Source organism: Vulpes lagopus, chromosome 6 (assembly GCF_018345385.1).
Source record: "Vulpes lagopus strain Blue_001 chromosome 6, ASM1834538v1, whole genome shotgun sequence".
In the NCBI taxonomy this organism is placed as follows: Eukaryota; Metazoa; Chordata; class Mammalia; order Carnivora; family Canidae; genus Vulpes; species Vulpes lagopus.
The window spans coordinates 59533971-59551160 of NC_054829.1; the positions used below are offsets into that span (position 1 = coordinate 59533971).

General features: G+C 34.5%; 1 protein-coding gene across 13 annotated transcripts in view; it reads left to right on the top strand.

The window, feature by feature from the left end:
• The window catches only part of RALGAPA1 (Ral GTPase activating protein catalytic subunit alpha 1), a 247220-nt gene that overhangs the window by 216937 nt on the left and 13093 nt on the right, over positions 1-17190 (top strand). For all 13 annotated transcript variants that reach the window (XM_041758106.1, XM_041758107.1, XM_041758108.1 and 10 more), the window contains one exon: positions 358-485. In XM_041758106.1, coding sequence (XP_041614040.1) covers positions 358-485 — 128 coding nt within the window. The remainder of the gene's footprint in view (positions 1-357; positions 486-17190) is intronic.

The following is a 17190-nucleotide window of genomic DNA, read 5'->3' on the forward strand; positions in this document are numbered from 1 at the left end:
ATAAGAATATATTATCTTTACTAAATTTATGCAGTGGAGGAGAAGGAATTTATTTCCAGTATTAGATTTTTGTGTACAATTGAGGCTATGAAAATTTGAAAACTGTCAGAGAATATGAATTATTTAGTCAATTAAATGAAGCACAGTTCTTTTGAATGGGAAACTCTATAGACCTTCAGCATTTTTTGTTTGTTTTTTAAGTGTGAATCATGGAGAAGAAATTAGTTTGAATACTATTTCTACTGAAGGAAAAACTAAAGAGGAAGTAAAACCATTTTGTGTACAGTGTCTTGATTATTTTAATTTTTAATCTTTCTCCAATATGAATATAAAATTATGTTCTAAATTCTCAACCAGGTTCCTTTCTTTGGTCCACTTTTTGATGGCGCTATTGTGAATGGAAAGGTCCTACCCATTATGGTTCGAGCAACAGCTATAAATGCAAGCCGTGCTCTGAAATCTCTGATTCCATTGTATCAAAACTTGTATCCTTTTCAACATTATGGTTTATTCTCTAATACATGTCTACTTTCCAAGGTAGGTATTTCTTATGTGTTAGGTGAATTTGTGTTTATTGATATATAGATGATAGAGTTCCTCCCTAGTATTTGAGCAGTTATATTTGAGTGATGTATTTTCTTTTATACACTACTAATGAGTGCTTATCTTTTGGTTAATTATTAGGGCCCCATCAGGGGTACTTTAATACTCTAGAGTTCTGCGAGGTACTCTTATACTCTAAATGTATAGAAATAACCAGTCATCATAAAGTATTCAATCTAGTTGAGGAAATAAACTGTTTTTAGTGTATATGTGGTAACAGAGTTACGTACAGTGTTCCGGATATATAATGACAAGCAGCCTCTCAGCTGGAAGAGGGATAGTGGTGTCATGAAATACTTAGGAGAAATATGAGTATTAAATACTGAAGGATGATGAATAAAGAGTTAATTGGGTGGATGAAATGGAGAGGAGCATTCCAGGCAAAGGGAACAAGACAAAGACATGGAAGTAGGAAAGGATATGGAGTGTTTAAGAACATGGCTTCTGGAGCCAGATTTCTGGACTCAAATGCTGGCCATTATTTCTTTAGCTGTCTAGCCTTGAGCAAATTATTTAACCTCTCTGAGTCTCAGTTTCCATATCTATAAAATGAGAATGATAACATCTAGTTCATTGTGTTATGAGAACTGAATGAATCAATACGTATAAAGCTCAGAGCAATGCCTGGGACATAATATGTATACAATTTTAAATTATTTTCTGATATTCCTTTCTAAAACGAATTTGTGTTTCCATGTATCTTTTCTATATGATTAAAAGCATTTCAGTTATTTTTCTTTTACTTAATAAATTGTTAAGCTTTATAGGGAAGGTTTTTTAAAGTATCCTATGTTTTGTTCCACATGAAATGGATTTATTGTAAGTCTGCCACATATATTCTCTTTTGATGATGAAAATTGACTTAAGCAGTCTGATTCCTATGTAATTTCTCCTGTATTCTGACACTGTGAAATGGAATTATAGGTGGACCATGGCATTATTATACATTGATTAAGCTTAAGGACATGGATATAGCATTTATTAGTGACAGTTATATCTTCACTTTAAGTTGAAAGCTCAGGTTTGAAGTGTCATTGTTGTAAAATGTAATGATTCTATATTATTCCATAATATCTCTAGAGAGTTATATACAGATTATATAGCTACATACAGATATATACAAGGAATATACAGATTATTACCCATAAACTAATTTTATTCACATTGTCAACTCCTCTGAGGTTGTCTTCTTTCAGATCTTTGCCTCCTTACAGTTTGCCTCATCCTGATGTTCACTTAAGGTTAGTGTCCTCCACCATTTCATTTAAGACACAGTTGAAAGAATGCCTTAAATCTTTTGGGAAAATGGGCAGTCCCGGTGGCGCAGTGGTTTAGCGCCGCCTCCAGCCCAGGGTGTGATCCTGGAGACCTGGGATCAAGTCCTGCGTCGGGCTCCCTGCATGGAACCTGCTTCTCCCTCTGCCTGTGACTCTGCCACCCCCCTCTCTCTCTCGGAATAAATAAATAAAATCTTTAAAAAAAAAAAATCTTTTGGGAAAGTGATGAGAGAGATTAGATTGTAGGACAAAGCTGTATTTGCCTCTTGTGTCATAAAACAGGAACTCAATTTTTTTTTAGCAAACACAAGCTATTTCTGGCCCAAGGTACAAACATTTAAGATGCATACCTTACCAAGTAGCAGAATTAAAAGTATTGGGGCTATGGCTTAATTTCTTTTTCCTGCACCTAAATTCGTACTCTTGAGAACTACTTCCGATTTGCATGTTATACTAGAGGTATGGTGGCTGGATTTGCAGTTAGAAAATAATTGATTTTAACTCAAGCTCTGCCTTGTGATCTTGGGCTAGTCACAAAATTTCTAAACTTCACTTCCTTTATAAAAAATATAATACCCATCTCAAAATTATTCTGAAGATTAAATGAAGTAATGAATTTAGATGTGCTTAGTAAATGAAATAAGGTACATTATTTTGTGGAGAGATTAATTCTGTTATGTGTAAAAATTACAGTCAGTATTAAAACAACTCTACCCAAAACCAAGGAATTTTTTAATTGAGTTTTTATGTTTGGTTGGTTGGTAGGTTAATTGATTGAATTGGATTTTCAGGCCTGTTTCTTGAAGTTTTTTAATAGTTAGTTAATCTTGCTGAGACATTAATAGATACCACATTGGAAAAAATTTCTAAGATGAAGAGAGATAATTTCAGATGAAAAGAATAAACATGAACACTTCATTTACACAGCAAATACGAGCAAATTCCTTCAGTGAGACCATTTCTGGAACACTCAGAATAAAAACATAAAATCAGATCAAAGAAATTTTTCTTGACTCAGAAGCTTGAATTTAGAAGGTATATGGAAATTATTTCTCCATACTATTTAAAGATATAATAAAGGTGCTCCTAGCCTTTGCTAATCTGAGAAATATATAGTCACCTTTTACAAGGATTCACAAAGTTCTATATTAATTCTAAATGTCAGGGGAAATGATCTCATACAGGTAGATTACTTGATTTTTAAATGCAACCTTATATACTAAATTACAACTCGGTGTTTTTAAGATTTTGAAATATAAATGTCTTTGACTTTTAAATAAAAAATACATATCAGAAATATCTTAAAATGTATGTTTTTGAGGAATCAGGTAGCTTTCCATTAAGGAAAAAAATCATGTGTTCTAAAACAGATCAATAGAACTTAACAGAAATTACGACAGAAATTGAAATAGAAGTAGGCTTTGAAAACCACCAGTTACTACTTTAATCCTCATAAGAGAAATAAAGGGATAAAAGAATATATAATAAACTCACTTATATTTAGATAATTGTACTGCTGTGTTAGTTATTTTATGCCCAATAAAAGTACCCACTAAGATTCCACAGCATAAATTGTGCTATTTATGATCATTAAATACAGTTTAAATTTTATCCTGGGAACATCTTCTGTAACTATGAATCTAATGTTGTTCACTAAATGAGGACAATATTGATTGTCATATGCTGTCCAAATCGATCATGCTGGCAGCCAGAATTACAGTAATCTGTCAGTATTGATGACTGTCTTTCAAGCTTTGAAACCTCTCCTTCACTTCACTTGTCATTTCTTGCATTACTTGTACTTGAAAAGCATTTTCTTGCAACCTCGGTCTTTGCCAGCTGGGTGATTTTTTTTTTTTTTTTTTTTTTTTTTTTTGTCTCGAGCCCAATTTGTTGGTTTGATCATGCAATTAGAATTGAAATGCAATGCCTGGGAGGAAGAATAGACAGGTTCTAGGCAGGTTCTGGGTAACCAGTGGACCTGAGGGGTATTTCAGGTTGATCTTAGACATCATTTGTTAGTTACCTGGTGTGTGTGTGTGTGTGTGTGTGTGTGTGTGTGTGTGTGTGTTGGGGTGTTGGTTTTGGATTGGGGGGGGCTTTTTTTGCAATGAGAATAACAATTTCATAATATTAACTTCATGATCTTAGCTATCATAACTCTAAACCTTAAATAAAAATTTTAAGCAATTTTTTGTTACACTCCTAGAGACATTTCAACTGTACAAATGTTAAATATGATGCTATCATGTATGTACTGTTTCTATTTTTTAACAGATTCATTACACAAAGAAATTTTTCAGAAGTTACAGTATATAATCATGTTGAGAAACAGAATCACAGGATGTAGGTATATACATACATAAAGAGAAAAAGATTAATTTTAAGGAATTAGCTCACATGCTTGTGGGGACTGGCAAGTCTGAAATCTGCAGGAGTTCTTAGGTAGAGTTGATATTATAATCTGAGTCAGAAAGCATCTGGAGGTAGAATTCCTTGCTTCGGTGGGACCTCAGTTTTTTCTCTTAGGGCCTTTAACTGATTGGTTGAGGCCTACCCACATACATTATGGAGGATAATCTACTTCACTCAAAGTGTCTTGGTTTTAAATGGTAATCATGTCTGAAGAAATACCTTCACAGCAACACAAAGTCTGGTGTTTAAGAACTGGATACCATGACCTAGCCAAGTTGACATAAAATTAACTGTCTCACATATCCCATTTTTCTTCATTTTTTTCTTTTTAACCTTTTGTACTATAAAATATAATTTGAAATAAGTACATTATTCTAAATGTAGTATATGGTGAATAATTACAATTTAACCACCACCATCTCAAGAAATAAAACTCTACTATTATCTATCAAAAATATTTACTGATCACTTTTATGATGGTGGTAAAAATTTGAGAAACACGTAGAGACAAATCATAATTGACCCTTGAACAACATAGGTTTGAACTGCTTCAGGTCCACTTATTTATGGCTTTTTTTGATAAAATACTGTATAGTATTGTAAATGTATTTTTTCCTCCTTATGATTTTAATAGTTTCTTTTTTCTAGTTTATTTTAAGAATACAATATGAGGGGATCCTCTGGGTGGCTCAGTGGTTTAGCACCTGCCTTCGGCCCAGGGTGTGATCCTGGAGTCCTGGGATCAATTCCCGCATCAGGCTCCCTGCGTGGAGCCTGCTTCTCCCTCTGCCTGTGTCTCTGCCTCTCTCTCTCTCTCTGCCTCTCTCTCTCTCTCTCTGCCTCTCTCTCTCTCCTTCTCTCTCCCTCTCTCTCCCTCATGAATAAATAAATCTCAAAAAAAAATACATTATGAAATGCATGTAACATTCAAAGTATGTGTTAATAAACTGTCATCAGTAAGGCTCTGATCAGCAGTAAGCTATTAGTAGTTAAGTTTGGGGGAGTTAAAAGATTTGGGGGATGTATGGGGTGTTGGCTCCCCAACCTGCATGTTCTTCAACAGACAGCTGTAGATGGCAATTTTTTTCTCCAATAAGCTTATAATTTAATAGTGGGGAGAATAATATGCAAATTAATAATTATAACACAAGATAAAATGTGACATGGTAGGGTTATAGATAAAATGCTCTGGGAGTTCTAAGGAAGAAGTTATTACTTTGGGAGTGAAAAATGAAGAATGTGGTCCTCAGAGGGTGAGATTTTAGTAGATGGAATGCAATATGTCTATTATAATTCTTGTAATTTATATCTAGGGGCTTTGTATGTATACATATAATATATACGTGATATTCTGAAATATACAGTATGGGGGATATTACAAAATTCAATGGCATCTTTAAAAAACACGTTCTTCCTAGGTTTAATATTCTTTCCTACCCATCCAATATTATTTGATTTGTTCTAATCTGTTTAGATTTGACCTTTTTATAAATGCCAGAATTGGGTTTCTGTTTAACTTTATCAGACAAATTACCAGAAGTCAATGATCATTCTTCAATTAGTCACAGTTTGTTATCCCTACAGTTCTACTACTCGCATGTAAAGAACTTGTTGCAAAAGTATGAGAGCCAAAATGAAATGAAATGTAATTGATTGGCTCCACTAATGTAGTTTGCCATTCATTATGATAGAACATTATAAAACCTCTTAGGGAGGCCCATCAATATTGCTGCCATTTCGTGTTAGAAGAAAGTGAGTTTATTGAGAAACTACATAATTTTATGTATATTGTCTTTTGAAGATTATTTCTTCAGAAGATAATATTCATAAATATGGACTGCCCTTAATTTATCAATTATATTTTAAAATGTGGAAGCAGGGGCACCTGGGTGACTCAGCTGGTTAAGCGGTCTTGCCTTCAGTTCAGGTCATGATCTCAGGGTCCTAGATCCAGCCCCACATACAGCTCCCTGCTCTCCTCCTCACTTGTGCTCTCTGTTGCTCAGTCCTCTTTCTTAAATAAATAAAAATCTTTAAAAAAATAAAATGTGGAAGCTGATTGTTGGCAAATCAGCCTGGGTTTCAAAGTCCAGAACCACTTATTGTGTCACTCTTTGTCTAATTTTAATTTAATCTGTAAAAAGAGCACCAAATTTAAGACTGTTTAAGGATTAAATGAAATTACCTACATGAAGCACTAAGCAGCCTGTTATGTAGCAAGAGCTCAAAAATTGGTAGTTAACCTGATAGTTGATGATATTTATTACGCTCTGCATTGGAAGTATTTCTCTAAAATACAAACGTTAAGTATGCTAAGAGACTTGTGATAACTCTTGACTGTGTATTGAAATTCTTATGTGAATTCTTTAACTACATGCAAGCAGTTCTTAATAGCTTAACCCTCCAAGCCTCCTATTTCTTATTGCATTTGTCAAACATACCTGTACTCCTTCCAGCTCTGCCCCTCAACCTTGCTCTCATCTCCCATCACACTGACACCCTTTATTTGCCTAGCTAGACCATATTTATCATCCCTGAATGCCCGTCTCTTTTTGTTTTTGCCCCAAGAATGCCCTTCTACTATCTTTCACCTAACATACTCATTCTGCATGACCCAAACTTTGTATTAAAAAAAAGAAAAGTGTCCTTCACTAAGGAACACACTGTCTTATAACATTTTGTTATAGGGCTTATTGTGTGCACACATATTAATAAGCCTTATCCTGGTTGTAGTAACTTCTAGCACAGCGATAAGTGGCTAGCAATTTGTTTTAAGTAGTACAGGACAGGGTAGATGGATTCATGGGTAGATGGATTAACCATTTTTCATTTTTCTTTTTTAACAAAATTTCTGTTCATTTCCCAATATACTTTTAAAAATAAGTTGCTTGTTGTTGTTATAATTGGTAATTTGTATTAGTCTAGGCTACAAATATAAGAGCATGCTGGATAGAAAGAAAAGGAAACCTAAGAACAGTAGAAACTGCCTCTGATACATGAATAAGCCAGAATAGCATACACACAAAGGTGTTGTATTTTGACTGATTCATCATTATATTTTTATTAAGAGATCATTACAGTTTAATGAAAATAATTTTCAGAGATCAATAGTCGATGAGGTTTTTCCCTCCACTTCTTGGGGAGTGGGGGGAGGTGGAGGGAGGGGACAGGCAGGATCTGTCAAGGAGAAAAGTGAGCCAAGACACCTGTGTCTTCATGAAGTGACAGATGTTGTCTTAGGAAGAGTACAATTTAGTGTCCCCCGCCTCCACTCCCTAAGGACGGAGGCAGCAGTGGCTATAGTCCTGAAGGCTTACACTTCCTGCTGAATGGCAAGGAAGGCCTTAGGAGAGCTGGGAGGGGCAGCTATGGGAGTCTACATACTGCTAAGGTCCTCAGTTTTACTTCTTGAACCTTTGCACCCCCTACATCAGTGATTCCCATTAGGAGCTCTCAATATCTTAAGTCCCATTCTTTCTACATACTTTCTAAGTGAAAGTCTTTTTTTTTTTTTTCTAAGTGAAAGTCTTAAACTTCATGGACAAATTGGTTATTTGTTACAAGCTCTAAGATTTACAATTATGGTCATTCATACTTCAAAAGAAGAGAATTCTTTACATTAAATGTCTTATCAACTAAGTTATCCAGGCTTTGTGACTTTTGAAATGCTTGCAGCCCTTGTGCCTTTGATATTAACCATTGTGGTGGGACCTCTCTAAGAGCAGACAAACGTTCTTATTTACTGAACAATGTGCTCTGTAATGGGAGCATTTCGGTCTTCTGTGTTAAAGAGGTGGACATCACTATTTAAAGTGTTGTTGTTGGGATCCCTGGGTGGCGCAGCGGTTTGGCGCCTGCCTTTGGCCCAGGGCGTGATCCTGGAGACCCAGGATGGAATCCCACATCGGGCTCCCGGTGCATGGAGCCTGCTTCTCTCTGCCTATGTCTCTGCCTCTCTCTCTCTCTCTCTCTCTCTCTGTGTGACTATCATAAATAAATTAAAAAAAAAAAAAAAAGGAAACCAAGTTGGATTCCTTAAAAAAAAAAAATAAAGTGTTGTTGTTGTTGTTGTTGTTTTCAAAAGCTTGTGTTTAAACATCCCCCTCCCCTGGCCTAAACCTTATAGTCTATGCACACAGAGTAATTATTTAAACAGGGACCCTGGATATGTAAAACACTTCTGTTGTGACTCTAATATATTCTTTTATTCAGCTGTTCTTTTTTAAAAATGGCAATATATGCCAATTGATGATGTTATTGGTATTTTGAGAGATTTCCTTAAAATGATTGTGGGAATATTTTATTGCATACCTTTCAAGATGTTAATTTTGGTCTAGCAAATCTGCCTTTGCCTTTAAAAAGGATATAAAGGGGGCAGCCCAGGTGGCTCAGCGGTTTAGCACCGCCTTCAGCCCAGGGTGTGATCCTGGAGACCCACGTCAGGAGCATGGAGCCTGTTTCTCCCTCTGGCTGTGTCTCTGCCTCTCTCTGTGTCTCTCATGAATAAATAAATAAAATCTTAAAAAAAAAAAAAAGATATAAAGGCAATAAATATAAGTCTCTCTGATATGTAATAAAGTTTTGATAATAATGAAGTTTATTCTATAGAATTATACCAATGTCTGAAAATGGCATCTTCTAATATTCTCTAGAGATGATCACTTTACTAATATAGACCAATAATAATTACTTTTGCTATATTTAAATAATGGGAGCTCACAAAAATGACTTCAGGATATGACCAGCTTCTTTTTCTATTTCATTATATTAATTCTAGAGATATTTTCAATTTTTATTCTCTAACAAGAACACATAATGCACCAATGACAGATTTAAGTATTTTAAAAAGCTATATTGAACATCAAAATGACCTTAAAATAAGTATGTTTAAGATCCTCTCAGAAATAAAGGAATAAAATCTATAAAATAAGTCTATATAAAAGGGACAAAGTGGCTATCTCAATAGAAGTTGAGTTGCATTCAAACTTGTTCATGTAAAAATAAATAAAAGTCTATTATTTATTTCTTCACCCAAAACAAAGGTCGCTAAGCACTTTGGGATCTTTCATTTATTCACAAATATTTCTTGACTACCTGCTATATAGGAGACACTGTGGAAGAAAAACTAGGGATAGAAAGATAGTCACTACTTTCATGGGGCTTATACTCTGGATGGGTATGGGTGAATGTGTGAATGAGTGAGTATTGAGTAAATGAAGTGCCCTCTGGTGAAGAGTCCAGCAGTGGTGATATCTACAAAGTAGGATGGTAAACGTGATTAATTTTATTACAGTGGGAGAGAATAGTGGGGAGGAGGAAATTAGGAATAGTTTTACCAAGGAAGCATGAAAAGATGAAAGTGTAATGTGACTAAAAAATACAAGGAGGAGAAAAACAAAAGAAATACAAGGAGGTCCTCAGTATTGGGTGGTATAAAGCAAAGGGAAGAGTAATAGCAGATGAAGTCCAAACCAGATAACGCAGTGAAGCAGAAAAACAAAACATAAACTTGGTTTTCTAATGTTACTACCAATAATATAACAGCCAGTGTCTAAGGTGACAGTTCCTCCTGCTTTTATATAATTTTTGCTTCTTGAATAGCAGAGCAGCTTGAACGTATTTTCCTTTTCTAAAATGAGTTGGTTTATAGATTAAATAAAATATTTTTATGCTTAGTCATAGAGTAATTTCCAAGCTAATTACAGTAATAGCTAGTAGTATTTTTCTTAATAAGACTTAGAAGTTTTGGGATCCCTGGGTGGCGCAGTGGTTTAGCGCCTGCCTTTGGCCCAGGGCGCGATCCTGGAGACCCGGGATCGAATCCCACGTCAGGCTCCCGGTGCATGGAGCCTGCTTCTCCCTCTGCCTGTGTCTCTGCCTCTCTCTCTCTCTCTCTGTGACTATCATAAATAAATGAAAATTTTTAAAAAAAAAGTTTTTTAAGTGTTTGATAATATTTACATATATTTGCCAGAGCATTTGAGATTTTCATAATCTCAAGTCTTATGATAGACTCACATTCTTGCATACAAACCTTCTTTACACTTTTCCTCTAAAGTACTTTTATATCATATTGTGCTTTTACACATTATTATGCTTTTTTATGTTACTGATAAATGAGGATTTTTTTATCCTATTTGTATAGTATATTGTCTTCATGGCAAAAATAGCAAAGGAAAAGAAAGGACTACCACCATCTTAACCTGTTGTATCAAGTCCAGTGTGGCAGTATGGTCCACATATACCAGTCTTAACAGTTGGATCATATCATAGTGCATACTGTACAAGGAAGTAGAGAACTCTATCAGGTATTGGGCAAACTGTCTTTAAAAATTACAGAATGAAGTTTCTCTGCTTCCATCTTTATTAAATTTTCACCTGTGATAGAACAGGGACTTTTTTTTTCTCTGTTAAACCCTTACTTTTTTAATATTAGTGATGAAGGTGCACTGGTATGTTCACATTATCCTTCCCTACACCTAGTACATACTGTACAAGTTTTATTCTAGTCTTTGTTTAAATATAAAAACAGCAGTAGATTTAGATGCTATTTGCGGATTTCAGAGTGCAAAGAATGAAGGATATAAAGCTGAAATTAGTCTCTAACCTTGTTTGACATAGGAATTGCAGTGCTTTTAATCCTTTCTTTCCCTTTTACTAAACATAAGGGGTTTGCCATTGAATTTTTAATAACTCAATAATGGAATTAAAATTAAACTATGGGTCACAAATCTCTCCCCCATTTTCTTCTAACTGCTTTTCCTCTCAAACACTAGAATACAGCCTATTTAAATCTTAACTTTTGCTTGCCAAACCACTGTTACCGTCCATCTGTTCATGCCAATTGTAAAGAAGGTTCGGTTTTTAGTGAAGCTTTGCATTTCACATAAGGTATGTGAAGTGAAATTTCACAAGGGACATGATGGATCCTGATTCATAGTGATAAACCTTTGGGGCCATCAGGGTTGGCATATGGTCCAGTATGATATGAAGGCTTGGGTTCCCTGGCTTCACTTCTTTGGCGTGAAGCTGATAAAACCTGGCTCTTGAGTATTATTTCACTGGACACCAATCATGGGCAGCAGGAACTGCCCATTTAACTCTCTGTGGGAAGGAAGCCCAGAGAGCATTCACAATGGTACCATTGTTGAGTTGCAAACTGCTCTGAACAGCTTGACAGCACTAGGGAGGAGGGGAAGGGGTTGCTTTACTAATTGCTGTTCAGAATAGAGAAGGAGCAAAAATAGCTGTTGTAGAACTGATGTTTCTACATTTACTTACTCTTTTGATAGGAGTGTTGACTTTTATTTAGCACATACCTACTATAAAAAAAAAGCAAATATATTTAAGCAACCACCTGTAGTAATTCCTTGTTAACATGGCCATTATTTATTTTAAACCCACAAGATTAAAATAGAGGAAAAGTCGGTTTTGCTTTATATTTTTTATATTTAGATGAAAATATATTTTTTAATCTTAACCAAAATTCTTTAAGGAAAAATGGATTAAAACCATCACAATCCATATTTCAGATAAAAGACAAATTTGGCCTTATTTCCTTTAAACCATGTTTTTTTAGAATTCCCAAATATCTGAATACCTACAAGTTATATTAATATAGAAATGCAAATTAATATTATGCATAACAATTGCAAGTTCTAAAATAATCCCCTATAGATAAACTAGTTAGCAAATCTTAAGGTTAAATACTGGATTTATTCATTCAGATGAGTAACTCATAACTATTTCAGTCATTCCTGATTTTCTCTCCATCTCCTTGAAGTCTATTTCAGGTATATTTAAAAATGTGAGGGTTGCTTCCCTTTTTATGAAGCATTGTATGCAGTGGTATTTGTATAAACTGCTGGCCTTCCCATTTCTTTTTCTGCTCAGTCTAATCAAGCATTTGGTGGTTTTGATGCAAAGAAACACTGATCTACTTCAGCTTACTTCAGCCCCCAGGATCCTGACCCTACAGCATATTTCCATGGATGGTTCTTTCAGCTGAACCTAAGTTGACTAAATTATATTGCAACATTATAATTTCTGCAACATGTCCTTTTATTTATAATTTTTTTAAATGGGATAGTCTTGCTAAGTTAGTGAAAAATCAAATGCATGTTTGTGAAATAGTAACAGTCTGTAAAATTTACTAGTCGTCCATCTCCTCATGTCCCCTTAAATGCTTTTAGTAAATGGGCACCAGTGCAGTATTTCAAAAACAGTAATTCATTGAATGCCCGTTCTTCCTTTTACTGCAGAATAGATTATATTTAAGTCAAGATTAATGGGTAGATTTTGTTGTTAAAGTCCAGTCTCTAAGCCCATCATTCCCTAGGGGCATATAGTGCATTAGTTTAAGCCAATATACTGTTTATCATAGATTCTATGACACAGTCTTAAATGACAGTTTGTTGTACTTTGTAACTACATACCATGATAATAAATCACTTTTTCTGTACTCCTGATAATTATAGCATTTAAACAAAATCTTAATTAAGTTAGTACACATTTAGGTAGAGATAACACATAAGTAATTGTACACTGTAAAATTTCACTTATTTTTTTCCTTTTTTGCAGTCTTCTAACAAGAATCCAAGTTCAGTGTTTAGTTCAAACACATGCATTCATTTCCTCAACTTTAATGTACTGAAATTTTTGTTCCCAGAAGAAACAATACAAAATGTTTCTAGTCATCCTCCAGTGTTTATTTTAAACTCTTAGTCTAATACATGTGATTCTGAAGCAGTTCTCTGTTGATGGTTAAAGTCTTGTTATTACTTAATATTTTCAAGTACATCTTACCAAGAATGAGAATCTATAATTTTAATGTCATTAAATTTGAAATCTAGGTAACTCAGTTTTTCTTTTAGATATTTTACTCAAAGAACTTTCATGAAAGTGGAATATACATATTTCATAATCATGTTAGTCCTTTTTAGAAACCACCAGTGATTATTGGATTATTAAATCAGGAAAGATTTTCAGAACCTTTAGGGAGGTTTAAATTTTTAATCCTATTTATTTAAGGTTAATCTTTTTAAATGTATTTACATGAACTTTGGTAGAATTGGGCTTATCAACTTTTTACTTAATGTTTTCATTTAGTAATTGACTGATTTATGAGCAATTATATATGGTCCAAATTTTATTCAACTCCAGCTTTCAATAATAGGACTATCCTCACACTGCCTTAGCACCTGTTATGGATTTTGAGTCATCTGGCAGCCCATGGGACTTAGATAAAGAAGTACCAGGTGTCCTGCCTGTCTCCTAATTGAGACGCAGTGAAAACAATATAGACTTGGCAGTATGGTTAAAAGGATGGATTAAAGCCCAGCTTTGTCTACTCTGACAAATCACAGCTTTTCCTTCATTGCATAGATAGTAGCAACTACTAAAGAATTTCATTAGTATAATACATCATAAAAGTCATACACAATTTGTTAGAACCTGTTGCAGACTTTCAGAAGAATTTCTATTAACGTAATAAAAATAAACAATGTTAATACCTAGATTCATTCCATTTACTTAGAGGAAATTTTCACTGAGCTACACTGCATGTGTCTTGAAGAAATTCGCTACTCTAGGAAAGAAGTGATGGAGTATTTACCAGATCTTGTTAATGTAAGCAAGTATAGTTTACTTTCATCTTATGGTTGAACAGTGCCTATTAGTCCATGGGGTACTTAATTGCCCTGGATATTCAAGAAAATATGACTATTAATAGCCATGTAATTCTAGAGATGTAATTGGAAAATATATTTACGTATATCCTATATCTCAGTAAGTTCTTATTTTCAATTATTTCTCCAAGACCCTGTGTAATGACATTGCTTCAGAATATTTGAAGATATGTCAAGGCGTTTTAGAACTAAAAAGCCAAAGGTAGTTTATTTTCTCATTTTAATTAGAGCATGCTAAGGGTTTTTTCTGTATTATATATGATATTCTGGTATATAAACAAACATTTTTCAAAAATTGCAATCTTCAAATTTAAACTAATCATCATTGTGTTGGCCATCCTAGAACTAACTAAAATGCCTCTTTTCTCCACACAAAACTCAAATCATTGAGATTGGATATAGAAAGAGCGCTGGACTATTAAATGACCAATGTTCTAGTGCCAACTCTACAGATCAGCAGCTTTGTTTTTCTGAACAAATCTCTGTATTCTCCATCCAGGCAAGACTTCTTGCCGAATAAACATTTTGCTGATTTTGCTAAGTTTCCTGAAAGTAATGTTGGTAAGATGATTGTTATATCCTTCCTTTAGTTCAGACTGTCCTAAAATAATCTCAGTAAATGATGCCCTGGGATAAACCCTCTCAAGATAGTCTTTTTAAAAACCTTAATAAATTTCTGAATATTATTTTTCAAGAGTATTGCTACATCTATTCTTATAGTGTACCAGAGCAGTTTTGGAGATCTGCCTAAAATAGTTTTGAAATTAAACTTCATCTGATTTTTATCTACAGAGAATTTCTTGACATTTTTTCCCCTTTCTTTCTTTATAGATGGCCATTTAAATATGAATAGAATTAGTTTATTAACTAAATTTCTTGCTTCATACCACTATAGAATTTATGAAAACTTCAAAGATTTCTTTAAATTTAAAAAATTGTCCCAACCAGTGGGACAAAATATTTCCATGCTAAATTGTAATCAGTTGTAATTACTTTGAAGAGTTATAGAATTTCTTCTTTAGGCAATTACGATTTTTTTGAAAAGTTATTAGTCTTCTTTTTTCTTATTATTACACCTTATGTATAAATACATTGTGTTTCGTTCACTTTTTCTTCTTCCAAAGGTGAGCAAGATCAAGGGTAGGGATGGAACCAAACTCACAGGAGGATTCAAACTCTGTCTCTAAACCCAATCTTAGAAAAGTCCCAACTATATTGGCCCCAAAGGGTTTTTGCTTTCTAGAGAGCCAAATTGGGATTACAGGAAGGGGGTTGTCTGTATATACCAGTGTATCAAATATCAGACCAGCTTTATTTATTTCTTCTATAATTTTGTAAACAGTCATTGAGTACTTCTGGGCCTTGTGTTAGGTGCAGGATATGTAAAAATAAGAAGGACATGGTCTCTGCCCCTGTAACATTAGTCTCCCCACTAGTTTATTAGGAGAACAAACACAAAGAAAAAGACACAACACACTTGGTATTTAACAATTGACGCTGAGGGCAGGGGGAGGCCCTGATTTGTGGCATTTGTTGAGTTCTATGATGTGAAAACTCCCACCAACTACAAACTTGATATATATTGTAAGTAGTGCTTTCCAAATTTTAAGTCAGTAGGCAGAACTCTCCTCCCTCTTCCTACAGTTACTGTTCTTGGAATCTTCTGTACAGAGAAGGGAGATAAAATCCCTAAGTATTAAAACAGCAAAGAAGCCACAGAAAATGTGAGTGCAGGCAAGTGCTTACTAATTTAGGAATTTCAGAATGCGCCTAAAAATCTCTGAGGCTATGATAATGAGCATAGATATAAACACTTCATACTTTGCCTTTACTTTAAAAAGCCAATATTTTTTTTCTTATTTAGGAAAGAAAACATTAAATCTGAACTCGAGGAAATTAAGCAGTGATAGGTCTCAGACATACGCTTAAAATTACAATTTCCATAATTCCTTTTTGTGAAAAGTACTTCATACTCATTCTTGCTGTGTACACTTTACACACACACACACACACACACACACACACACACAGTCACACTCCTGCATTTTTTTTTTTTTTTTTGAGACTAGTTACAAATTACAGCTGAGCTAAATGTTTAAAGAACCTACTGGGCATGCCATGGAATTAGTGATCACAGAACTGAAAGTTTTGCCCTTTCTAATTTCAAGTAAAAACAGTTCAAAATCACATTCAGTTGTTAAGAAAATTATTGTAGAAAATGAAAGGTCGTTGCTTCTTTAAAACCAAATCTACCTTGTATATATCTTCCCTACGCATTAGTAAAATTGAAAAGTGTACTAAATAATCCTTCTGTAGTAGCTTTTCTTCATACTGTCTTTTTCTCACGAGAAATCCTTTTCCTCTCATTGGAATAAGTCAAAAGTCCCTCTGTACACATCACAAACAAGAAATATTACCAGAGTTCTTGGGCATGAATACAGGTATATTCCTTAATCAGACATTGAAAATTGCCCTCAGGGAGACAGCACCTGCAATTTACAAAGACTTGAACCAAAAGTCAGAAAAACTATGTTTAGCACAGATGTAGGCAGACTTTTGGGTTACCCTATATTTATATCCTTTATCTTTAGCATCCCTATTACATAAATAGAAGCAGGTGGCGGTATCCCCATTTAACATACAGATAAACTGCAGCAGAGAGAATTCATACTTCTCTTTCCAGGACTAGGTTGAAATTGAACCCCAGTTTCTTGACATCTGGTCTTGACACAGTGACAGAGGGCCATAAGTAATTTCATATAAGTTATTTTTTTAAGATTTTATTTATTTATTCATGAGAGACACACAGAGAGGCAGAGGGAGAAGCAGGCTCCATACAGGGAGCCTGACGTGGGACTCGATCCTGGGTCTCCAGGATCACGCCCTGGACTGAAGGCGGCTCTAAACTGCTGAGCCCCTGGGGCTGCCCTTCATATAAGTTTAAAATCAAAAGTAGTTACTTAAAATGAATAGTAATATTAATGAAGCACCAAGTAGATTTAAAGTATTTATACTACAGAAAATGTTTAGTTCCCTTTATTATTTTTGGAATAGCAATATTCCTTTCCTCCTTTTCTGCTTTTGCAGAAAGTAGAAGGAAGGAGGATTAGTGGATAATTATATTGCTATGATTGCAGCACCTGTGTGTTATTTCTTTTGATTGGCTAGTTCTGTATTAAAGATTCCTACCAGCTAAAAGTCTCCCTCAT